Source organism: Aotus nancymaae, unplaced genomic scaffold (assembly GCF_030222135.1).
Source record: "Aotus nancymaae isolate 86718 unplaced genomic scaffold, 86718_ANA_hifiasm-v0.15.2.pri h1tg000046l, whole genome shotgun sequence".
Lineage (NCBI taxonomy): Eukaryota > Metazoa > Chordata > Mammalia > Primates > Aotidae > Aotus > Aotus nancymaae.
Window position 1 is genome coordinate 5,698,023 of NW_026988460.1, and position 27,023 is coordinate 5,725,045.

At 43.8% G+C, this 27,023-nt stretch overlaps 1 protein-coding gene across 6 annotated transcripts in view; it reads right to left on the reverse strand.

Annotated features, from left to right (window-relative positions):
* The window catches only part of EIF4E3 (eukaryotic translation initiation factor 4E family member 3), a 76,151-nt gene that overhangs the window by 32,819 nt on the left and 16,309 nt on the right, over window positions 1–27,023 (reverse strand). For 3 of the 6 annotated variants that reach the window (XM_064361909.1, XM_064361908.1, XM_064361906.1), the window contains exons 2-3: window positions 18,172–18,319; window positions 815–887 (exon numbers count right to left, since the gene is read on the reverse strand). Coding sequence is in view for 1 of the 6 variants with exons in the window: in XM_064361905.1 (XP_064217975.1) it covers window positions 815–887; window positions 14,944–15,125 (255 nt within the window). In the remaining 5 variants the exon portion in view is untranslated. Of the gene's footprint in view, window positions 1–814; window positions 888–14,943; window positions 15,161–18,171; window positions 18,320–18,765; window positions 18,812–27,023 lie in introns of those variants that run through there. The other 3 variants (XM_064361907.1, XM_064361905.1, XM_064361910.1) reach the window with 3 other exon arrangements.

Below are 27,023 nucleotides of genomic sequence, written 5' to 3' on the forward strand. Positions count from 1 at the left end.
AAAAGAGGCGAGGAATGACATTACATAATGGCAAAAGGATCAATGCAACAAGAAGAGCTAACGATTCTATAGATCAACGAGATAGAAAATTAACAAGGATATTCAGAACTTGAACTCAGACCCGGAACAAGTAAACTTAAACATTTATAGAACTCTCCACTTCAAATACACAAAACATACATTACCACCTCACACCTATTCCAAAGGTGACTATATAATTGGAAGTAAATCACTCCTCAGTAATCGCATAGCATTTCATAGGTTTAAATTAAATATTGGTTGGCTGTTTGTTATCTTCTTCCCTTATTCCTTCCTGACTACATCATTAAGCATAATTATCAGTATAAAAGAGGTTTTCAATACCCATTACTAAATTGCATTCTAGCCTGGGCAAGAAAGCAATACTCCCATTCTCTCTCCCTCTTTCTTTTCCTTCTCCCTCCTCCCCATTCTCTCTCTCTCTTTCTCTTCCTTTTTCCTCCTTCTCATTCTCTCTCTTTCTTTCTCTTTAAAAAAAAAAAAAAAACCTTTGCTCAACCACACGGCAGTCTGCCTTTCGTGTGGATCTATGAAAGGTTTAGGCAGTAAATAAAGGTTCAACAGGTTGCCAAGAGAAAAGCAGAGGCCACCTGAGTGTGTGCTCAGCTGGCCCTGGGGTGGACTTGGTCAAGGGCAGTTGTGCCAACCTGGACTCGAAAGCCAACTCCAGAGCAGAACCCTGGACAGTGGCTGCCAGCACCACAGATTTCAAGGTGGGTGATTAGGTGTCCGACGTGTGCCATGTTAATCCAGTTCATCCCTCTCTTGATCTTACCTGTACTGTCTGTACTGTGTAGATTTTCTTCAGATTGGATGCGCACTCAGCTGCCGTGGCACCGGGGAGGGATCTAGGCAAGGAGGAGTGGGACAGAAACAAAACAGTCAGTGCTCACGAAACAGCCCACGGTAGAATCTTTCAGGTCTTCCTAAAAATCAGGTCTCAAAGCACAGGACTGGACATTTTGGGGATGCTCGTTAGAATTTAAAATGTGGAATTCCTACTTTGTGAAGTCATGTGTTTGTGTCTCCTAAAAATCAGCACATTTATTCTTGGAAATTTAATAGAAAAAAAAAAAACAGGAAGTATGGATTAATAAGAAAGGGAATGGACACCTTAAGATCACATTTTAAAACATACCAAAATAACCCAGTGCTAACCAAGCATTTTCTCTAGGACTTTAGATGAGAAACTGCCTATTGTACAGATGACAATAAAAATGCAGTGTCCTGACCTAGTGACATGTTTGAAAAGTTGTTGGCAATGTAGTGGTGAATATTCAAGCACTCTTGAGAAACAAAGTGACCATTTGCCTACTTTAAGAAAAGTCAACTCTGGTTTCATATGAATTTGCATGTTACCAAAATACTTGCATTTAGAAAATACTTGCAGTTCTTTTCTCCGGCTGATTTAATCAGCTCAGCTGAACTTTGTGGTCAGACTGCATTAATCTTTAGTTTGCTATATGTACCACTAGATGGCAACATACTACAGGTTTAGTCACCAGACGCACTATGCAATTCAACTGGCCTTACCAAGCACCATTGCCTGGGATGGTAAAATGACCTGGTCCCATCAAACCTTAGGAGTTCAAGACTCTCAATTCCTGCCACCTTTTCTTTCTCCCTATATTGAATTAGCAGTTCACGCTCAAAAATGTTGGGGTACAATTATATCAGCCTAAGATTACATATCACCCCCAAAATAATGCTTGAAAGCCCACATCTGGTTCTTGGTGAGAAATAAGCAGCTTGCTGAGAGGAGAAAGTACCTTAATCACAGCTGACCCACGAGGATCTGGAATCTATAAAAGCAATGCTCTTTACCAGACACTGACCCCTGAGACATTGTCCCCAAGGACCCTCAGTATGTTGTACTTCCTGGATAGTTGCTAAACCGCTGCAGACTGGAGCCCACAAAACTCACAGGAGCCCAGAGGTGGAGGCGATGCCAAAGGCCCATGCCCGGGTTGGGGAAAGCTCAGCAAGGACTACAGTCCTTGAACTATGAACCAGTGAATGCTCCCTAGGAGTCGAACCTGAATATCAAAAATGCATTTCTGGCCAGCCATGGTGGCTCATGCCTATAATCCCAGTACTTTGGGAGGTTGAGGCAGGTGGATTACTTGAGGACAGGAGTTTGAGACCAGCTTGGCCAACACAATGAAACCACACCTCTACTAAAAATATTAATACAAAAATGAGCCAGAAGCAGCGGTGCTTGCCTGTAGTCCCTGCTACTCGGGAGGCTCAACGCAAGGTTGGGCCATTGCACTCCACTCCAGCCTGGGTGACAGAGCGAGGCTCTGTCTGGAAAAAACAAAAAAATGCATTTCTGAATACAGCTTCCTTATCAGAAGGTCACTGAGGAAGCACAATCACAGACTAGTTTGAGGGAAAACAAGGGACTTCCACTGCGAAGGTGCAGCGCAATAAAGAAATCCACCGTAAAGCACTGAATTTACAACTAAATTTGCTAGACACTGTTTTTAGAAAAGCAAATCCACATTAACCACCATGTGCATTTTGTTGTTGTCAGACTTTAAGCCTAAAAAAACTATGTTGAAGAGTGTGGCAAAGAATGAAGTACTCAATCAATACCTTCCTGACAGTTCATGCCTGGGCCCCTGATGAAATACATCAGTTCATGTGGATTGACTGGGCTGTAGTTACTGAAGTATCAAATTGGATAGATATTAATTTGGCTATTTAATGTAGGTGTGTATGTCTTCTTCAACTTTATTTTTTAAATGAGGGAGACAACTTTAAAAATCTTAAACTAGGAAAGTAAACACAGGGCTTCTTCCGTGTGTGTGTGGTGGGATTCTAGGGCCCAAAAAAGGAAATATACTTTGCATTTTTCTCATTCAAAAAACTGTATATTTAAAAAATTTTTTTAACTAATCTTTACAGTTTACTTCAATTTAAAATGGCTTAGAATGAGTATAATTTGAATGTTTGCTTCATACAGTATTGTATCAATTTTAAGCAAATACAATGTGAGGATAATACCATTTAACCTAGACAAAAAAATCACTGATGAGCATTTGTTATATATGGTTCTTTTTAAATGCCTGTGTCTCCACAGTCTGGTTTTTTAATCGTATTTCAGTGCAGGAGGTAATCATACAAAGTTATGTAGGTCCCTTCAGTTTCATTATCCAGGTTTTTTGAAGAAATCACGTTTCTAGAGGCCCTAAAAAGACTCTAGAATCAAATAATAACCAGGAAGTGCTTATTAGTGTAACACAACAGTGTCAACAACTAACATGTAGTTACTGTGCCGAATTCTTGCTAGCGTGCTGAGCCTCTGACCTCTGTTGCAGTACTGAATCCCTGCAACTCTGTTTATGCAGCTGTCAATATTATTTATCATCACTTTACAGGTGAGTAGGCTGGTGCCTAGAGAGGTCTGGGAACTTGCCCATGGCCACAGATATGTGATTCGAATACAGGTGACCCATCTGTGATTTCCTGCTTTTCACGCCTCACTGCTCAGCTGCCCATCCAAACCACACGTATACTTGCATTTTTAAATGGAGTTTTACAGTTGACTCTCTCAGTATGTTCTCAGCAAGGCCACCATTTTTGCTGAATCCCATATTTTTTGGGGGGGACAAGGTCTCACTCTTGTTGCCCAGGCTGGAGTGCAGTGGCACAACCATAGCTCAATGTATTCTCGATCTCTTGGGCTCAGGCAAACCTTCTGCCTCAGCCTCCCAGCTGAGACTACAGGTGCGTGCCACCACAGCCAGCTAATTATTGTATTTTTTTTGTAGAGGCAGGGTCTCACTATGTTGCCCAGGCTGGTCTCAGACTCTTGGCCTCAAGTGATCCCACTGTCTTAGCCCCCGCAAAGTGCTGAGATTACAGGAGTGAGCCACAACCTCTGGGCCTGAACACCATTTTCAATACAAGACTGTATCTATATAATATTCTGAGAAGAAACAATATTAAAATAGTTTTTCCAATGGAGCAGGGTAGGGAAGATCTTCACAAAAACCAAAAGGATCACACTCGACAATAGCTCTATTTTAACAGACTAACACCTGATGATACTGATGTATTGGGATTTGAAAGGAGATATGGGCCGGGTGTGGTGGCTCATGACTGTTAATCCCTGTACTTTGGGAGGCCGAGGCAGGTGGATTACCTGAGGTCAGGAGTTTGAGACCAGCCTGGCCACCATGATGAAACCCCGTCTCTACTAAAAATGCAAAAAATTAGCTGGGCATGGTGGTGTGCACCTGTAATCCCAGCTACTCAGGAGACTGAGGTAGGAGAATCGCTTGAACCTGGGAGGCGGAGGTTAGAGTGAGCCAAGATCGCATCACTGCACTTCAGCCTGGGCAACAAGAGCAAAGCTCCATCTCAAAAAAAAAGACAAAAATAAAAATAAAAAAGAAAGAAAGAAAGAAAGAAAGGATGTCAGGCTCCATGGAAACTCAGTTTCCTAATTTCTTCATGGAGGAGGGTGATTCTATGCTCTTAAAGATTCCAGCTGCTGGGCACCTTTCTGAATATTCAGGGTTCAAAGTAGCAAAATAGGGTTGTCGGAAGTACTAATGGTAGTAAGTAGTTGGCTTGGCTGGCCAGCAGAAGGCATGGCGTCCTTTTGTGAGCCAAATCTGATTCCAACAGTCACTGAAAAACACCAATGTGCCTAAACCTCATACCTGAACTTCATACTTGCTTAACAAGCAAAATTGGGCCATATCCACAGAATCAATTTCAAAAGAGCAAATAACCCAAGATTTTTAAACGATCTGCCCTGTAAACAGGTTCAGTCTGTTCTGAACTTGCTGATTCAAAATTGAACCGCAGCTGTATCATCTACAGTTACTGTTTCTTAAAGTAGCAGTGCAAGCTGTTCGTGGCAATGCGGCAGCCTTTGCAGCCAGCAGCCATACCCCTCTTCTCTGTCACCCCAGTAGACACTTGTAGCAACTGAAGGTAAATGTTTGTAATGCATGTCAAGGAAGGAAACATTCACTGGTATCGCATATACAGTATATTCTCATAGCTTTAAAAATCTTTATCTTTCATTCATGTTACAAACCTTCTCTTCCCAGCAGAACCCTAGTCCCAACCCTGTCTCTGCGGACCAGAAGTGCTCATCTGACTGAAGGTGATGTTGCTCCCCAAAAGAGATTTGGCAATATCTGAAGACATTTTTGGTTGTCACAACTGAGAATGTGCTGCTGGCATGTGGTGGGTAGAAGCCAGCGGTGCTGCTGAACATCCCACAGTGCCCGGGACAGTCCTCACAACAGAGAATAATCGCCACGGCCAGGATGCCCACAGTGCCCACCCACCCTGCTGGCAACATGTGACAAAGAGTCTCAGGGGATTTAAAATGTATTCAATCAACAAAAATGTTTTATACACCTCTTATGGCTGCTGAAGATACAATGGTGATCATTCTAGAAAAAGACATTTTCCCATAGAGTTTATGTTTTAGAACCAACATCCCTCCTCTTGGAAATTCCCCAGGCTCCCAAAGGCAAAGAAACAATGTTCATATGGTCTTTTTATTCTCCTGGGACATAGAAGATGGGGAAGAAAGCTGAGAGAGGAACATACATGCTAATAATGATCATTCCTAGTAGAAGATGAAGCCAGAGCTATGGAAAATCACAGAACCCAGGAATCAGGACCCTGGTTCGGAATTTTCTGAATCATACATCGCCCTCCCACAGTATACAACTAGAGTTGAGAAGACAGCAATGAAACAATAAATGCTCCCCTTGATGGATGAGGTTAATGAATTTGTATTGTTCCACCAGGAGTTTCCTCTTTAATAATATTAATGTAATAATTGCTTCCTTTTATTAAGCATGTATTATATGAAAGGGTTTTGCTGATATTATCTCTAATTCTTACAGCAAACCCGTCAGGTTGGTTTCATTATTCCCACTTCACAGACTAGGAAACTGAGGCTCAGTGAACTTGTTTTTAAGTAGCAGGTCTGGGTTCTTCTCCTGGTCTATCTGGCATTAAGGCCCATGACCTTCCCTTTAAACTAAGCTGACTCCTAGTAATAACTGAGCAGTCATTGTCAGCATAGGTATCCCATAGCACATCTTGTGTCAAATCCCTCCTTGGGCCCACCTACTGTTCCTGCCTGCCATTCCTGCTTCCCCACCATACATCTAGCAATACTGCTGGCAAGGCACAGAAGTAGAGATGCAGGAGAAGGCTAGGTGCCACTAGAATCCGTGGCAATAAAGACATCCCAAAATGTAATACAAATAACACGATTCAGGAAGAATTGAAGTGCTTGAAAGCATTTTATCCTGTTTCTTATTCTAGAAATGCTGAGACCCCAATAATTGAAAGACCACATATCATGTTGTACATGCATACATGATCTCCTTTTATCTTCATTAAAACACTTCAGGTAAATAATAGTTGCAACCTCACCTTAAAAATAGGCAAACTAAGTCTGAAGGTGATAAGGTAACTTTCCCAAATATACACCATCAGTTAGTGGGAGATCTGGGACTTGAACCAAAGGCTACCTGACAACCATGCCCTTAGTCTTTAGCTTAAACAGCTCCTGCACGACCAATATTTGGCCTGGCACCATCATAAACACACTCTGCACCAAACGTGGCCCCAGCCGTCCTGCAGCTTACAATCTTCCATTCAGAGTTTCCAAATATGCCTTCCCCATTAAACCCCACTTTTTAAGATGTAATTGCTACAGCCTAAGCTCATTAAGAAAGTTCATGAGGACAGAGGCCTCTGTAAATACCTAAGGAAATTATCTTAACCAGTACCTGGCTATCTTTTATCAGGCCATAGCACCACTTAAGATTCATATGTATGCCTAGAGATGCTTCTTACAAAGCAAAGAAGCTGAAAAGGTTTCTTCAAATCCTGCCTGCATCTTTGACACTCAAAGTGCAACCAGGCAATGGGTAGCATCATCTGGGAGCTTGTTAGAGCGGCTGTCTCCAGGTCCCCATGAGACCCGCTAAACCCTAGGTGATTTGTATGTACATTAAAATTTGAGACATGCTGGCCTATGTCATCTAAATCAAGTCGCCATAAGAAATGCTAGCTTGGAAAGTAAACTCTAATAAACTACAGCATCACAAGACAAATGTAAAAATCACCATTGGCACAAATGCATTTGTCAACACCCAAAGACACGAAGAAGAGGTTATCCTTAAATGGGAAGGGTAGTTCTGTAAAAGCACTTAAATATGGGTCTTCAGGCAAGGGCTCTCTTTTTTCCTCTGCAAATTCTGAAGCAGGGAGTCCTTGGCTTAATCATCTCCCATGAAACTGGCTCTTGGTTTCCTTATTTGTAAAATTAAGTGGTAGACCCAGATAACCTCTTAAGTCCTGTCCGGCTCTGATATTTTAGAATATGAGATATGAGAGAATTGTGTCCCATCCATGTTCATGTTCACAGGAAAGCAGTGTGCGGTGGGGTCAGTGACACCAAGGCCTGGAGTCATACAATCCTAATTCAAATCCCGTTTCTGTTCTATATTGCTGTGTGACCTCCGGCAAGTTACTTCTCTGGGCCTTAATTTTCTCATCTGTAAAATGTTGCTGATATAGCCTAATCAAATACTGTGAGAATATTGTGGATAATTATGTGCAGTATCCAGTCCAGTGCTTAACACAAAGGAGTAAATTGCAAGTTCATATTAACAAGTTAAAGTGGGAAAAGATGTCTGAAACATTATACGGTACAGTATATCCAATTACTGGATACAAATGCACAATACACAGGCACACAATAAATGTTTCCTGAAAAAACCAACGATGACAATATTCCATCTTATGTGAGAGACGATTTTGTTTCAGACAAGAAAACCCACTTTAAAGAGGAAGACTTAAAAGGCAGGGCGACATCTCCAAAACGCCGGTGTTCCTGTTGGATTTACAACATTGGGCTCAGCTGTCAGAGGGAAAATCCGCACAGCCCAGTTACATGATTAAGTATGCCCCTTGTATGCCATTCACTCCATTAAAGATGATTTCATTTTAATCACTTTTAGATAGATCTGTGGCTTGCGGCTACAGCAGCTTCCTGCCTGATCAAGAGTCGCATACAAAAATGGTCCAGGCCCTATTACTGACAGTTAATAATGCATCTACTGAAAATATCTACACCATTTAAAGGTTTTATTTCTGCACGTTTATTTGATTTTGATTTCTTCCTGCTTTCCTATGGTCACTCCTAGTCTATCTTACAGCTCTTTGACAGTAGCAAGTGGGGCTCCTTTCATCTTGAGATATATTAATCCTTTAGTATATGTAGGATGAGTAGAGAAGTACAGCAGTGTTACAGTTGACAAGGAAATTAAGAAAGACCAAGTTTTGAACTATCCGCATGCCAGATCACTGAACAGCTGCCATGTTCCCTGGGTTTGGAAGTAAGTAAATGGTCTCTGTAATATTAAAAGCAGAAATGTTTTTGAGCAGCTAGTACCAGGTAAGGACCAGAAAAATTTCTGAGTGAGGATGTTTAAGGCCCTCATACCTTTCTGCAAGAAGCAACCAGTGACCTGAGGTGGAAGGATGGAAGTACCCTATGTCAGGGCCTTGCCCTGCCAGATGTTCTCAGAGGACCTTTACCCCTTACGAAAAATAAAATCCTGGGCCATTTAGAGTTTTTGGATTCAGGAGGGCAAGAGTGGGAAAAAAGACAAGGAAATTTCAGATGCCAGCCACTCTCTCCCAGCCAGTCATGGCCCTTCCATACAGTCTCCACCCCAATCTAGTCCCAGTAGGCACTCTATGAATAAGGATAATTTTGGGGTCCCTTTTGTCAAGCTCAGCCCTACCTTCCCATATCAGATTTGTTATTAGGGACCACACCAATGGAATGTATTTTGAAGTACTGCACCCTTTGTGTGGGTCCCTCTAGAACTCAACATCTCTCAGAATTCTTCATCGATACTACTGAAACATTCAGCATGTGTGATATCCCTCCTGCGAGGGCAAGACCCAAGGTGTAGTCATTTTTGCAATCTTATAACCTGGAAAGGTGACTAGTAAATAATATGCTCAATTGATATGATCAATACATAGAGCAGTAACTCTCAAATCTAGATATCTACAGCATGTGTTACAAATCTACCTTCTATCTCAGAGGTCTGAATGAGTAGGTATGGGAGAGGGTGGGGAGCCTGTATTGTAACAAGCACAGCCAGGTGATTCTGATGGGTGGATGAGGGAATACACTTTGGGAAACACAGGCTTGGTGGAGCTAAACCATGATTGGTTGGGGTTGGTGACAGATGTATATGATGGCTCATCTTTCTGATCAAAAACAAAAGTCTTCAAATACTTGTTCAGCACCTATTTTGTACCAGGCGCTGTAATGTGCATTCCCTGGAGTCACAGATGTGAAGCAGTTAGATCTATCCAAGGACAAGGCCAGTAGTCTGATGTGACCAGGAAGAGTGGACAGACTGAGTGGTGTTGTGGAGTTGGGGAGTGGCAGGTGATAAGGTTAAAGAAGAGGTGGGTTTTGGCTGGGCACCTCTAATCCCAGCACTTTGGGAGGCTGAGGTGGGAGAACCCCTGGAGCCCAGGTGTTCAAGACCAGCCTGGGCAACATAATGAGACACTGTTTCTACAAAAAATACAAAAATTAGCTCGCTGTGGTGGCACATGCCTGTTGTCCCAGCTACTTGGGAGGCTGAGGTGGAAAAACTGCTTGAGCCTGGGAGGAAGAAACTGGAGTGAGCCACGATTGCGCCATTGTACTCCAGCCTGAGCAACAGAGAGAGTCTTCTCAAAAAAAAAAAAAAAAAAAAAATATATATATATATACACACACACACACACACACACACACACACACACACATACACACACACACATATACATTTATATATATATTCATATCTTATATTTTAAGAGGTAGGTTCCAATTTAAAAAAGCAATACATGAATGTATACCATAATCTGTAAGTCCATAGTTATCCTTTAAAAAAAAGGTAGAGAATCTTTTATTGAAACTAAAGGGGTCCTTTTATATACATACATATATATGTATGTATTTGTAGAGACTGGGTCTCACTCTGTCAACTAGGCTGGAGTGTAGTGGTGCGATCATAGCTCACTGCATCCTCAAATTCAGGCTCAAGGAAACTCCTAGGCTCTAGGGATCCTCCAGCCTCAGCCTCCCAAGTAGCTGGGACTATAGGCTCTTGCCACCATGCCTGGCTAATTTTTTTTTTTTTAAATAGAGACAAGGTACTGCTATGTTGCCTAGGCTCAAACTCCTGACCTCAAGAGATCCTCCCTCCTTAGCCTCCTAAAGCGCTGGAATTGCAGGCATGAACCATCATACCCAGCCTAAAGGGGTCCATTTCTAAAAGCAAACCACCCTACCACCACCTCTCAAAGCTGCTCTGGTGGAAGCAGTGGTGGAGATCCAGAATCCCCACTGTCTGGATCATACAACCTTACAACAGAGACCCTCTTAGGTGGTAAGAGACACAAAGTAAAAATCCGCTGCTATGGCAAGGGAGCAGGGCGAAGGAGTTTTGGAATGACAAGATAAGCTTTACATTTGGAAGGCTAACCATGCCAGTTCAGGTCGGGGATGCCTGGAGAGGAGCAGAGCTTGGGAGCAGGCAGGAAGCTAAGAGCAGGCTACAGGATAACTGGAACTAGACATAATCAGAACCTGCAGAGAAAGGTCACAGAGAGAAGAAAATGGCTTAGACTTGGATCAAGTTTTCCTACGGCAGTTAACAGAATGAAGCACAGAACTGGATGGAGTAGGGTGCTTGAGAGAAAGAAGATTCAAGAATCAAATGGAAATTCCAATTCTGAAAAACTGGAAGTATGGTGGGATGGTTAACCAACACGTGGTCAGCAGAAAAGAAAGAGAAAGGAGAGAAATCAGCTCAGTTACTGAAGAATCAGTACTGCATTTGAAGTGCTGTGGACTTCCCCAGCTTTCAGACGTGTGTCCAGAACTCAGAGGAGAGCTAAAGGCTGGAGATGGAGATTTGCAAATGATAAGCAGAGTAATGGAGTCACCACAGGAGAAGGTAAAGTCACTGCAGGTGGAGTTCAACAACACCCTGGCATTCAGTGCAGGCTGGCTTGTGCTAGGTTCCAACCCAGGAGCGAAGGACAAGGCATCCAGGATGAGAACTCTACCATCATGAAGTTTACATCCTACTGGGAGAAGACCAGTCAGTGGTGGTAATGATATGGGGAAAATAAAACAGGGTCAGGGGCCCGGGGTGTGTGTGTCAGGATGCTTGTGCCATTTCATAAGAGTGAACACAATATGGTTTTGCTGTGTCTCCACCCAAAATCTCATCTTGAATTATAATCTCCATAATCCCATATATGTCAAGGGCAGGACCAGGTGGAGGTAACTGGATTATGGGGATGGCTTCCCCATGCCGTTCTCATGACAGTGAGTGAGTCTCATGAGCATCTGGCATTTTCCCTGCTTGCACTCACTTGGTCCTGCTGCCCTGCGAAGAAGATGCCTGCTTCTCCTTTGCCTTCTATGACGATTCTAAGTTTCCTGAGGCTTCCACAGCAATGTAGAATTGTGAATTAATTAAACTTCTTTCTTTTGTTAAGTTACCCAGTCTTGGGTATTTCTTTGTAGCAGTGTGAGAATGGACTAATACGGAAGGTCTGAGAAGCTGACATGTGAGCAGAAGCCTGAAGGCCAGGCAAGAGGAGGACAAGCACTGATAGAGGCGTGAACACTCCAGGCAGTAGGGAGCATCAGTGGCTAAGGTCCCGGCTTGGGATAATGGAGAAAGAGTAAGGGGACTGATGAGCAGAAGGGCATCGCAGGAGGAAGAGTGACAAGGAAGAATAGGGTCATGGGTGGGCAGGAAGGGCTGCAAAGCTTTATGGGTTACTGTAAGCCCTTTGGCTTTTGCTCTGGGGGCAGGGGTGGGAGGTGGTTACTCCTAGATTTTTAGGCTGGGCAACTGGAAGGATAGACTTGCTCTTCACTGCTCTTATCTGAGATACAGATGGAAGAAGGCAAGTTTGGGAAGGCAGTTGAGGAGGTGGTTCAGCACACACTGAGTCTGATTGTATATTACATTAGATATGCATGGAGACAAAGGGGAAGAAGCACTGGATATATGAATGTAAGGTTTTGGGAGTCATTAGAATTCAGGTGGACCTAAAAGCACTGTGACTGGATAAGATCCCTGGTGTAAATGGCACTGGGAAGTGAGGCCTGAGTCTTGTGCAAAAAAACTCAAAGGGAAGAGGGTCACCATGAGATCAAATGAAGCAGAGTGGCTTCCAAGAATCAAGACAGGATAGTTTTAAATGTCCAGAAAAGGGGAGAGAAACTCTTCATCCCATACCCCCAATCTAAGATTACCTTCCTCAAATGCTGAAATCCTTAGCCATACAGTCTAATTTTTTAACCAAATAAGGACTTACTGGAGTTGACTATTAAAAATACTAATAACTTTACTGAGAGTATTGCAATTCATCCAGTGTGGGGAATGAATTTAGGTTTCTGGCTTCCTAACACGGAATTCAGACAAGCTGCTCCAGAGACTGTTCCTGGGGAGTGTGGGTGTGGGGAGGGGTTGGCAGCTGGGGAACATGGTAATGACAATGTTAGTAGTTTACACTTAGGAAGCTCCTTATGACAGGTGGCACCTGTTAGGTGTTGCACATCATGGCTCTCGTTTAATCCTCAGAACAGCCCTGTGAGAGATATCCTAGGACTATCCCATTTTACAAGAAAGTGAAGCTTGGGGCAGCTAGGTGGCTCGCTCATCAGCACACAGCAGGCTGGAAGGTAGGACAGGCCAGGAGGTAGGTCACCAAAGGGGAGTTTTAAGTAGCAAGAGGTCTTTAGGTGCTATGGAACTCAAAAACTGATGTCATCTTGGCGGGGAGACATTGGCTATGCTGCAGGGAAGGCTGCCTTGGAGGGCTCTCCTGAGAACCTAATCAGTCTCTAGAATGTTTACCTGAGGGGAAAGTTACTAATGAACATCTAGAACTCAAGGTCTTCAGAACCCCAAGGGGGAAGGGGGTGTCCTATATAAAGGTAATGGATTCCCAGAGAAGTAGAAAAAGTTCAATAAAAATTATGACATGATTGATCAGGCAAAATGAATTCATATGCACAATATTGGAACTCATTATAATTTCTAAATTAATACAGCCATTTCTGTTAAAGATCTGGACACTGTGGCAATAATGTATTTCATTTGATGATTGACCTTCAGAGAACAAATATGTGCAAATCAATAGTAAGATATAGTTCGTGTTTTCACTAAAGTTACTGTAATCTTAAACTACTGGTCTTAAAAGATTGTGTTATTTGTAGTATTGACATATTAAACCAATGTAAACTAATTTTAGACCTGTTTAAAAAAAAACTCTCTTGATACTGTTTCCACCAGTCAGCAGTACTCACAATTTAGAACACAGGTCCAGGTTTAACACCTTAAAAACTGATACCAGGTAACAATAGCACAGTCACAGCCACCTATGCAAACAGACACATGATTTCATTCTGCTAAGGTCTGCCAAAACCACTCTCGTTATGACAGTATAATGCTCTTTGCATCCCATAATGAAAGTGAAAATGTTTTGAAAGGAGACTCACTCCATCTCCCCCACCACCAACATTTTTTGGTCTCTGGCAAAGAAAATGGCAGCAAATGACAATTTTTATAGACGAGTACTATAAGAATCCAAAAAGAATGAGCTTGTCTTCACCAAAAAAGATGAATACCACTTTTTAAAACAATCTTGCAGTCATTTTATGCAAGGCCTTTTAAAACCAGGTTTGTGTGTACCAAGCAAACTTTTCAGAACACTGTCACACATTTCCTCCTATCACTTAGCCAGAGGAGACACGGTTTCATCAAAATTTCCAAATGCTCTTGGGACAACCTTGAGGTGTCATCATTGGGCACCCACTGCTGGGACAGATACTAAGACGGGGCTTTGCATTCATCCATCTATTCATTTGTCAACGACTTCTGGTGTTCTTACTAGGGGCCAGGCACAGTTCTAGGTCCAAAATGTCCAAAAACAAAAAGCCACTGCTCTTTTATCCTTAACTGAGGGGAGGTGTTCAGGAGCTGGGGAGACAGATAGAAAGTAAACAAATTCATATGTAATAGAATCCGGCTGCATTAAGCATTAGGAAGAAAAAGAAGGCAGGGCAGGAGAATACAAAACGATGGAGCAAGGTTTCTATTTTAGATACGGTAGTCAGGGGGCCTTTCTAGGAACAGGACACCTGGGTTGTCCCCTGAGAAAGCCATAATTCTCCCCCTTCCTGACAAGGTGAGCTACTGCTCACTATTGAATCTCCAGCGCATAGCAGGTGTGTGGCTCCACTGTAGGTGTTCGGGAAATACCTGCCCAACGGACAAGGAAGAACTGGAAGAGGAGTCCACGGCAGCAGCGGCCGGGCATGGGGTGTGGGCACCCGCCGAGCAGTAATTATTGCACCACCGCACACCTCCCAAGGGATGGGCAACTTTTCCGAGCGCTGTCACAGCTGAGGTCGTGTCCTGAGCTCCCAGGCGCCCCGCGGGGTAAGCAGGACAGTGCTCTCCCTGCAGCGGGGACGCGGCCACCCCCGGCTCGCCCACCCTCTCCTACCGCCCGGTCGGCACGCAGCGCTCCGCTCGGAAGGGAACCAGGGGGAGAAAGTGTTGCCGAAACTTTTGGGGCTGCGCTGTCCGCTCCCGGCCCGGAGGCGAGGCCGCCGAACAGCCGCCCGGCGCGGCCCGAAGCTGGCTTCCGACCCGGCGGGGGGAGTCCCGGGGCGCGCGGGCGGACGCGCGGGGAGCCAGGGTCTGCGCCGCGGCGGAGCGGGGCCGGGGCGAGGGGCTGCGCCGAGACAAAGCGGCGGTGGCGGTGGCGGCGGCGGTGGCGGCGGGGCCGGGGCCCCCTCACCTGTCGAGCCAGAAGGTCCAGGGCGAGTGCAGCGGGACCCCGCCCGGCTCGGGCCGCAGAGCCGACAGCTGCTGCAGGCCGAGCGGCGGCTCCGGCACGGCGGCGGCGGCGGCGGCGGCGGCGCGGGACCCCGGCGGCTCCCGGGCCCCGGCGGGGGGCGCGGCGGCCGGGGGCAGCGCCATTTTCTCCGCCCCGCCTGCGAGGCCGGCGGACGCGCGGACCGCGGGGCGAGCGCGGCTGAGTCACCCCCGGCCCCCGCCCCGCCCAGCCCCGTGGGCCCCGCCCCACCCCGGGCCCGCCGCCCGCCGCCCGCCGCCCTCAGGGCCTGGGAGCCGCGCAGAGGGGCCGTGGGAGGCACTGCCGGGCCGGGGCCGCCGAACAAAGACAGGCCCACGGAGGCGGTGGGGGGCCGATCCCGCACAGGCGTGAGCCCGGTGTTGGGGACCGACGGCCCGGCCTGGAGTGGCGGCCAGGGACGGACTAGAGGGCCCACAGGGGTGAGAGGGACCGGGGAACTGTCTGCGGGCTGGCTCTGCAGCCAGGCAAAAGGGCAGCGGGCTGGAGCGGCAGGCTAGGGACAGATGGAGGGATGGATGGGCCAGGGGATGGAGCCCCTGACCCACGTGGTTCGAGGGAAGGAGGGATGGACAGACATACCAGCAGTCAGAAGGATGGAGGGAAGGCTGGCAGATGGCTGGAGGAGGGAAGGAGAGATGGAGGGCAGATGGAAGCACAGTTGGATGTGACAGATAGATGGAGAGGGGAACCGATGGCCAAATGGATAAAGAGGCTCCAGTGCCCGCGAGTACAGAACAAAGGGCGAGACAGAAGAATGAACAGGAGAACCATGACTGGGGCATGAGGTTGGAGCAGATGGGCTTTGCATTCCTCTTGTTGAGGACATACTTCCTAACTCCACTGATTTGAAGGGGCCGGAGCCCCCAGCCCATCCTCTGGAGCCACCCTGTGACCACAGTGAGGGCCTCAAACCTGGCTTAAAGTGGGGCCAACTTCAGAGGACGTTTCCCCAAATCAGCCAAAGTTCTCCAGATCTGCCCCAAAGCAGCCGCGAGTGGGGAGGAGGAAAGCCGGCAGCTGTGAACACAGAGCGCTCTGCTTCCTGTACCCCTGAGCACCCAGGAAGTCTCTTAGGCTGTGAGATTCCTGAGCCTAAAGTAGGAGGGACCCTCCTAACACAGCCCCTCCCCAGGTCTCTGTCACTTTCTTTTTCAAAAGAAAAGCAAAGGCCTCAGGCATGTGAACACACATGCATGCCACAACTGGCATGGACATCGTCTTTACTCTTGCATTTCTAGATAGTTCCTCTATGGCCTAACGTGTTCTGTTCATGACTTGAGCATTCGCTGGGATGGAAGAACTGCAAAACAAGATGAGTTCAGGGGCTTCACCGTATCATAATAGGTTGTCATGAATCCAGAGTAGATGCCCTCCCTGAAAGGTAATCAAGGTCACATAAAATGACAATAATAAACAAGCCTGCTGTTTTGTAACCCCTGGTTTAAAGTTAGCTTCTACACAACATACAATGCTGGAAGGAATGGCAGATGTTATGAAAGCCGTCCAACACTAAAATACAGGGGTGCTTTTGGTTAGATGCATTTATCTTGTTGCTTAATATCTCCTTTTATTTTTCCAAGAAACATTGTATATGGCATTGTTTAAACTGTTCTGAGCACGTTACCCTTAGTAACTCATTTAATTCTTAAACCAATGAGGAAGATACGATTAATCCATTTTACAGATGAGGAACAGAGATAAGATTAAGAAAACCGCAAGGTCACAGAGCTAGTAAGTGGGAGAGCTGGGATTTGAACATAGGTATTCAGACTCCAGACTCTAGACTTTTAACTGCCAGACTCGCCTGCCTCTCTACATGGAACACTAACAAGTCCACATGGTAAAAACAAGCTGTGAATAATAGGTCTCCCTCCCAAGACGATCAATCTTCATTCCCAGAGGAAACCACTAGCAACAGTTTTCTTCCAGAAAAATGCAAATATGCACATACAAGCATATATCTAGATTTATAAGTTATAAATCTATATCTTTTTTTATAATCGAAATAGAAGCATTTAATACCAATACTGCACCTTCTTATTCCACTTAATATTATATCCTTAAAGATTTTTCTACTTCAAAACATATAGATATACTCTATCTTAAGGGCTGCAACGTAATTCATTGTAAAGAAGTAATATAATTTAATTCACTAGCCTCCAACATTTATGTGGTTTCTAGACATTTTCTTATCTAAATAATGCTACCATAAGTATTTTTATATTTATGTCTTTCTTCATCTGCACAAGCTAATCTCAGAATAAGTTTGGAGAAGAATTGTTGGCTGCATTTAAAAATCTGATACATATTGCCAAATTGCTCTGCAAAGTGGTTACATGAGTTTATATATAGCTGATTTATAAATAATGGTTGATTCTGAAAATTCATATTTACTAAGTGACACATATCTGTATAAAATTCCAAGGCATGGGTAGAGAGGAAGTTTTGCTTTCTAATGATTAAAACTAGTCAAACTGTCAAGTTTAGCTCCTTCCTTATGTCCTTTAACAATATCTGCAGCAAAAAAGGGCTATTCAAGAATTTTTATCTGCAGTTTCTATAAAAGGGAATGTGTACCACATGAAAAAATTCCCTCCAGAATTTAGAACTAGGAACAGTTTGGCAGTTTTTCTTTATTGAATAGCAATTATATACCTTTCTCTCTTTTTGCTTTGGCTTCCAGGCCGCTCATAATTACATTTGGTGTACAATCACCACACCAATATTAGCCAATGAAGAAGCATTATTATTTTTACATTTATTCCTATTTCTATTTTAATGACCTAATAGCATATATGCACCTTACACTGTGAATCCCTTAAGTTTATTTTGGAAGTAGGCGGTATATATGAATAGATAAAATTTAAATGACCTTATGATTAATAAAAGAGATAAGACAAAATAGCTAAGGAGGGAACAATGGGCACAACTTTCATTCCCTTCCTGTTTGAAATGTGTAAGAGACTTAATTATTTTTATTCCTCTTAAAATCATTCTTAGACAATAATAAATTAGGAAAATTTCCCTCATCTGGGATCTGGATGGCAGGAATTAGAATTTCAAGGTAGAAAGGGGACTTAGGGATTATCTAAGCAAACCCATCACTTTACAAATGAGGAAACTGAGGCCCAGAGAGGTGAGGTGACTTACCCGAGGCCACAGCTCTAGGAAATGACAGAGGCGGGACTAGAACGTGGGTAGCTTGAGGTCCGGACCAACGTGCTCTCCCACTGCATAACACGCAACACAGACGACTTGGGGTGGCAGAAGACAGGAAGAGAAGGTGACCCCACAGCCCCTAGCAATGAAAACAACAAGAGGACTTGAGGCACTCATAAATAATTAAGCAATTAGCTGCAGCAGCTACTCCCCTCCCCTCCAGCATCCAGTCACCAAGGCAACTTGGGCAGGGTGCCTGCTGGTTGCCTAGTAACAGTGTGGTCTGCTCCCCTGACATGCTCCCTAGGCATCAAAGGATTTGAGAGCTGGGAAGAACCTTAGACAGGGATCACTATTCCAACACCTTCATTTTTCAAATGAGAAAAGAGAGGCTCAGAGAAGCTGGGTAACCTGCCCAAGGTCACACAGCTAATCAGAGACACAGCCAGGTTCCATTCCCAGTTGCTTTCTATTGCACCAGAGCTGCCTCAGGGGGGCTGCAGATGGAGGAGAGGGGGAAATCTCTCTGCAGTTCCAAGAATGAGAAAGTCAGAGCAAGCAAGCAGGCAAGAAAGAGACAGAGACCTGAGCGCTCATATGCAATTAGCAGGAGCTGGTAATCCCATCAGCCCAACTTTCATCATCACCATGGCAACATGGGTGAGGTGGGTGCTGGTTGCCTAGCAACAAGTGGTCCTCTCTCTTCTACTCACATCCGCTCCCTGAGAGTCACAGGAACAGTAGAATGATGACGTTGAAAGGGAAGGCAGGGGTCCTAACCCAGTCTCCTCCTTTGCCAACAAGGAACCTGAGGTTCAGGGACACTGGAAGTCACACAGCCACAGAGTTATCTAGTGGCATTCCCTTCATTGATGGCCTCTGTCTCAACACTTTGGGAAGGTAGCCTTTCACTCCATAAAGGCAGAACATGGGAGGCAAGTGGCCAGTGCTTTTCTCAAAAGAGGATACTTCTACCACTTGTCTAAATTGTGGGGATGCCACAAACTAAACTTGGCATATAGTGGATGTGCATAGGAGGCGCTATGCTCAGTGGTTACACACGATCTCTAATGTCAGAAAACCTGGGTCAAAGCCAGTTCTCCCTAAACCTGGCAAGCTTCCTATCCTCTCTGTGCCTCAGTCTCCACATCTGAGGACTGGACGGTCTAATGATCTCTACCTCTTGAGTTATCGGTAGGATTAAATGAGAAAATGTGCATGCCAAGTGCCTGGGATATAGTAAAGATACTGTAATTATCAGGCATTCATTCATTCCACATTCAATAAATATTTGTTGCATGTCTGATATGCAAATGCCACTGTTCTAAGGTTTGCAGGTTCATTAGCAATACCGACAAAAGAAATTTTTGTCTCAGGGAGCCTACATCCCGAGAGAGAGAGAGAGAGAGAGAGAGTGTGTGTATTTAAATGTTTGTTGAATGGGTGGGGGAACTCACTGGCAATATGCTGTTTATGTTGCTGGGCTCCTTCTCTAAGACTGAGAAGTTTCCTGTTTACAGGGTGTGATTCTATAAATATGCAGGCCTGTCTTTTATGTGGGAACTCCGTTTTCCTTTCTTTTAACAGGAAAAGAAAAAAGGAAGGCAATGGCCACTAGATGGCAGTCTTCAGTCCCTGTAGGTACAGGGCACAGGCTCTGACTGAAGCTTCCAGCAAAGGTAAGTGTTGGCAGCTCGTCAGTCCTAGAGCAATGGCTTGGAGAGGTAGGGGAGACTTGAAACTATTCTGGGATACTTGCGTGTCAGGGAAGGCTGCAGTGTGGTTCAAGAGTGATTGCTTCGGAGTGAGACTTATCCCCGCTCTAACCAAGATCCTGCCATGGGTAAACCCTGTGACCTTGCTGAGCTCCAGATTCCGCATATGGGATACAGAGGTGATAACAAGAGTGCCCTCAAAGGGCTGCTTTGAGCCGTATTATAAGAAAACATCGTCTAATGCACCTTGCAAGTTGCACATAGGAAAAGCTCAACCAGTGTTATTTATCTAGATTCCAAAAGACCTCTGAAGGTCTTTGAGGGGCCAGGCCAGGCCTCTCTTGTTCACAGCTGCTAATGGAAGAGAAAGGGGTAAAGGAAATGGTATGCTTTAAGCATTTGCAGTGAGAACACTGAAATCCATGTGGTCACTGAGCCTGGAAAACGTGGCCTTGAGGTTTGTTGTCCAACTCTCTACATCCATCCACCTGCAGACACTGAGTTCTTGTCCTGATCTGCCTGCACTCTGTGTGTTGGTCTTCTTTCTTTCTTTTTATTATTATCATTATTTATTTATTTAGAGACAGAGTCTTGCTCTATCACCCAGGCTGGAGTAGAGTGGCACAATTTTGGCTCACTGCAGCATCAACCTCCCAGGCTCAAGCAATCATCCCATCTCAGCCTTTCGAGTAGCTACAGGCACATGCCACCATGCCCTGCTATTTTTTTTTTTTTTTAGACGGAGTCTTGCTTTGTCGCCCATGCTGGAGTGCAGTGGTGCAATCTTGGCTCACTGCAACCTCTGCCTCCCAGGTTCAAGCAATTCCCTGCCTCAGCCTCCCAAATAGCTGGGATTACAGGTGCCTACCACCACGCCCAGTTAATTTTTGCATTCTTAGTAGAGACGGGGTTTCACCATCTTGGCCAGGCTGGTCTTGAACTCCTGATCTTATGATCCACCCACCTCAGCCTCCCAAAGTGCTGGGATTTACAGGCGTGAGCCACCACACCCAGCCAGCCCTGCTAATTTTAAAGTTTTTTTTGTAGAGGCAGGGTTTCACCATGTTGCTCAGGCTGGTCTTAAACTCCTGGCCTCAAGTGATCCTCCCACATCAGCCTCCCAAAGTGCTGGAATTACAGGCATGAGCCACCATGCGTGGCCCGTTCTTCTTTATTTTCACTGATGCCATCTGCACCCAGTCCTCACTCCTGAGTCAGCCAAGCATTGCCTGGAGGACTACAAAAGCCTCCCTGCTTCTAACACCTGACCCTCTAATCTGCTACCAGACAGCAGCCTGAACAATACTTCTCAAACACTGGTTTGCTTCCACCTGCTCTCAGAAAAAAATCCAGACTCTTACTGGTGGCCAACAGTACTTGGCACCTTCTGGATCCTTCCTGTCTTTCCAAATGCATGGCTGAACTCTCCCCTGCCTGAAAGCTTCTCTGTGGCCACAGGGCATCTGCACCTGCTGTTCTTTCTCCAGAACTGCTAGTCCCTCTGCCTGGCATGGCTGACTCCTTCTCCTGCCTTAGGCCTCCATTCCAAAGCAGGTCTTCTCCCCTTCCTCATTATTTTTTTTCAGGGCATATGTCAGCTGCATACATCTACTGCCCATCTTCCGAACCAGAATATCCAGTCCAAGCGGGGAGGGCCAGGCCTCTCTTGTCCACCTTTGTAATGCTCAGTGCCTAGTGCAGGCCTTGTCCACAGCAGGCACGCCAGCAATATTTATTAAGGAAACAAACTGGGTATACAGCAGATATTGGTTGAAAGGGAGAGTGTGTGACTTTGTCTCCAAATTTCTTGTCTTTCTCCTCTGCCAGTGTATCCTTTTTATGGATGGCATGTTGGTCTTCCTAAAAAGCACTTTTGTCCTATTACTACTTTGCTCAGAAGGCCTAAAGGGCTGCCGGTTTCTCACAGGCTGAGGTCTGAAATCTGAAATCTAGCCTCTAAAATCGTCTACACAACCCACCTTTCCAAATGCATTTGCAAGTATATTTCCAAATATATTTAGAGAGATATAATTATACACCTATATTTACACATACTTGGAATATATATGTTAAATCTATATATTTGGAGATACAGCTATATATGGAAATATATATATTCCAAACAGATTTGCCCCTATTTCTTGGTGCGTTTTCAGCTCTGCCACAACATGAGCTCCTGAAGACAGGACTGGGGCCACCTCCCCCACCACTGTCTTCCCAGTTCACAGCATGGTGTCTGGCACATGGGAGATTCGGCTTTACTGAATCAATGATGGGCTTACCCCCCACTTGGTAAACATATCTTATGTACTCATATCTCCACACTTTTGCCTGAGAACTTTCTTCTCTCCTCTGACCATCCAAATTGTCTAACCATCCTTCAAGGGTGAGGCCAAGTTCCCTCACAGGAAATCAATCACCAAACACACCCCAGATTGGGACAGGAGATTCACAGAGTCCCAGAGACACAGCTGGGCAGTGCCCAAACTACTTTCCCAGGAGGAAATCCCTTATCCTGGCAAAAGGAGCACTGGCAAGTAACGAAGCTCTTCCCTGATTTTAAAAAAAGTCCCAGTGATTTCAGATACATAGGTTTTGTGGCCAGTCTAAGAACTCTGAATAAAGGACCTTTGTTGTGGCCACACAGAATTCCACTGATTGGAGGAGTAATGATTTATATAACCAACTCCTCCTGTTGGGCACTTAGATTCTTACCAATGATTGTGGCTATCATGTGCAACCCTGTAATAAACACTCTGTCAATCACTGACTTCTTATCAAAGAGTAGTTCTGAACATTCCTGACCAGCCAATCAATCAGAGATACAGAGATGGTTCACATCAGAAACTGGACTGAAGGGGAGAGCCGGCAGGCCTCAAATTGGTCTTCAGCAATTTTTAAAAGAGAGGAAACAATGAGCAGTAGGGAGGCAATGTGATCAGAGGGAAGTCCAAAAACATGTGCTTTGGGACAAATCGGTGAACCTCTTTGAGTCTTCTTTTTTTCCCAATTAAAAAATGAGTAAGCCAATAACATCTGCTTTGCATTGCTGCCTGAAGGATCATCAAATCAGGAACATTTGGTGAGGCTTTCCATAAGCCAAAACAAAGTTACGCAAGTGTTAACTCTTGTTTCCTTATCACGGTTCTTGGAGGGGATAACCCTACATCTTCTCTGCTCTTTGAACATGAGTGTCCTCCTTTGTATGCTCTTTGGGGATCTAGAGACAGGTGGAATGAACAACTGTCCCAATTTGCCTAGGACTGTTCCAATTTGAGGACTGAAAGTCCCAAGCCCTGGAAAACCCTTTGGTCCTGGGAAAACTTGAATGGTGGATAGGCAAGGAGCAGGTCCTGGAGCACTACCTGTTCCAGGGGATTTCCAGCAACCATCCAGGAGGCCTCTAATCCCCACTATGAGCTGATAACTGCTCACCCAGTGGGATAAATCAGCGGCAAGCAAGTCACTTCTTTACATCTAAGAAGCTGCTTTGGATAAGACTTTGGGGCTTTCAGTTATGGTTCATAGATCATTTAGGGGAACATTTTGTAAGCCAGTTCTCTAAGGAAGTGTATTGCCCTTTCCAAAGCTTTACTTTTAAGCAGAAGTAATCATGCTTATGACATAAGAAATCCTGATACCAAAAATATAAGCTGACTTGGCAAATATTAGGAGGTGAAGAGTCAGGCTGCAAAAGGATCACCTGCACCATCTTTCCCTGTACCATATTTAGCCCAAGCTTCCTGAGGGGTGGGGAGCTCACCTCTGAGGTCCTCTGAGACTATTATAAAGTACAGTTCGTGTGCTGGAAACTCAATACATATCTGAATAATGAATCCTTCTGTGATTAAAAAATATTCATTGAAGTGTAGATTGAAATATTTTATAAGTCATTGACTTCTTAAGAACTGAGCATCCTAAAGTTTTGGAAGCCATTATCAATTGATGAGTAATTTAGTAAAGAAAAATAAAGCAATTTTGGAAATGAAGCTGTATTATTTGTTTTCTAAAAAAAAAAATCATAATTACATGACATTTTTAGAACTGTAACTACTGTGCAAAACGCTCCATTAGGAAACATGAGGACACTTGCAGAGTTTAGGCCAATGAGACCCCTTTAGTTACTCAGTCTCTTTTCTTTTACCATCAGCAGGAATTGTATACTAAGAATACAGAAAGATCCTGTTAATCTTTTACTCTTTTCCTGTTCATTCTTATTTGTTACATATTATTCACATAATGGCAGGTTGCACCTTATGGTATTTGCTTCAAATTTTCTTACTGTTTGTGGTAAGATAGTATCTTAGTCCCAGGCTAAAAATATGCACATATTGATCACACTAGGTCATCATTACAAAAGATGAGCTCTCATGGAGGCTATGATGAACATGGTACCCCCCAGATGGCTTTATACAAATATTTGATGTCACAAATATATATACTGCGGTTGACAATGATCTTGGAGACAGCTGAGTCACTTTTGTCCCTTCAAAACCTACCAGGTCACTCAGAAATACACTGTGAATTATCCTAAATTTGGGATGAGTCCCTATCATTCCTAAAATGCCTAAGGGTCATGTCCGCTTGCCTTATTGGACTAAAATATTTTACAACACATGAAACATAAATTTGTCAATTAAATGCAGTATTGTATTTTTCATAGTTTGCAGAAGCACAGTTAATGATGCAAATAATTTCCTATTTTTCATTCTGAGGGAAAATCATTAATAAAACCATACTCCTTATAAGAATTGAAATTCAGCAGTAAGAGGGCACAAACCACACATAAAGGCAAGCTATAAATTAGCAGTGAAAAAAACAAGCCCACTGATTATAATGTCCAGATGGAAATAAACAACTGAATCATTCTTTGTCAAATCAAATAGCATCTTAATCAGTTGTTGCATCATCTCTGTTGATTCAATTTTACTGGAAGATATCTGAAAATGAGTATGACCTGCACAAGTATCTTCATTTCCCATGCTCATTAGTATTTGGCCTATGAGTCCTCTCCTTTCACCTCTCAAACAGTTTTTAGGTTTCTAATCCTCAACATCATCCCATGTTAAAAGAAAACTGGCCCCAAGCTGGAATGAAATTATTGGAATAAAAAAACTGGGGCCTCAGTGTTGGGTCAAATCTTTTATCAAAGAAAGAATTCAAGCACTTCTTTTACCAGGCAAGCTGGTAAGTACAAGTTGTCATGGAAACAGGATGTATTCAAATTATATGAGGAATGACGTTCCTCATCTATCTAGGTGTTCATCTTGTCTAAATGGGGAGAAATTGGTGTAGCTGAAATCCATTATATTTCTTTCAAATCTGCATTAAAAACAATCATTTCCTTTATTTTATATAGGAGTACACAGGCACAGAGCCTGACTCTCATAAAACGAAGAATTAAAATTACTTGCAAAAGAATTGGGGCATAAACAAAAAGACATAAAATGAAAATGAATCCCGTGATATAAATCTATTGATGCATAGTGAAGGGTGGGAGAATGGAAATCAGATAATATAATACCTCCATCTATCATGGGACATATTTTTCTTCAATAGCATTAGTAACTAGTTTTTCTTTATATATATGTATAATTATTATAGTTTAAGTTCTGCGGTACATATGCAGATCTTGCAGGATAGAATGGCAATCATTAAAAAATCTGGAGACAACAGATGCTGGAGAGGATGTGGAGAAACAGGTTTTATGCTGTTGGTGGGAGTGTAAATTAGTTCAACTATTGTGGAAGACAGTGTGGCAATTCCTCAAGGATCTAGAAATAGAAATACCATTTGACCCAGCAATCCCATTACTGGGTATATACCCAAAGGATTATAAATCATTCTATTATAAAGACACACATACACATATGTTCATTGTGGCACTGTTTACAATAGCAAAGACCTGGAACCAACCCAAATGCCCATCAATGATAGACTGGATAAAGAAAATGTGGCACATATACACCATGGAATACTATGCAGCCATAAAAAAGGATGAGTTCATGTCCTTTGCAGGGATATGGATGAATTTGGAAACTATCATTCTCAGCAAACTGACGCAAGAACAGAAAACCAAACACTGCATGTTTTCACTTATAGGTGGGTGCTGAACAATGAGTAATTAGTTTTTCTATAGAATGATCCAGGCCAGAGCAGTTCTCTGGAAGCTGAGGAGACTTGCTAATAGGTGTAATGTCACCACCCTGATAACAGCAGAGCAACTTGTGAATCCACAGATTCCTAATGAAGAAAGGCAATACTGTGCTAAGCAGGTAATTCCCGCTCCTTAGTAAGGCAATTGTTGAAAAACACATGGCACAAACTAATATTGTGGGGAGGGTGTTATAGCATGGAGGGCCCATGAAGTCATAGCTCTACTTAAGAGGCAGCCTGAAGTTCTTCCTGGATCAAAGTAATCTAGGAGAACATCTTTTCGTTTTTTTTTCCAAGTGAAAATAATTTCTTTACCTCCCTTCAAAAAATGAGAAGAAAACATTTTCATGTTTTGCTGGTTAAAATACTGAGGCCTCCATAAAACTCTTGTCCAAGCACTTAAGATAATAACAATTCAAATAAAAATACCTATAGCTCCAAGATCTACAAAGAAATCTTTAAACTCAACAATAAGAAAATGAACACTGTATTTCAAAATTAGACAAAAGACCTGAGCAAATATCTTCCTGATGATATACAGATGGCAAATCAGTGCCATGAAAAGATGCTTAATATCATATGTCACTGGGGACTGCAAATTAAAACAACAATGAGATACCACTATACACCTATTAGAATGTCTAAATCCCAAAACGTTGGCAACACCAAATGCTGGTGAGGATGTGGAGCAACAGGAACTCTCACTCATTGCTAGTGGGAATGCAAAATGGTACAGCCACTTTGAAAGACAGTCTGGCAGTTTATTACAGAACTAAATATACTCTTACCATACGATCTAGCAATTATACTCCTTGGTATTTACCCAAATGAGTTGAAAACTTATGTCCACACAAAAACCCACACAAAGATGTTTATGGCAGCTACATTCATAAGTGTCATAACTTGAAAGGAGACAAGATACCCTATAGTAGTGAGTAGATGAGTAAACTATGGTACATTCAGACAATGGAA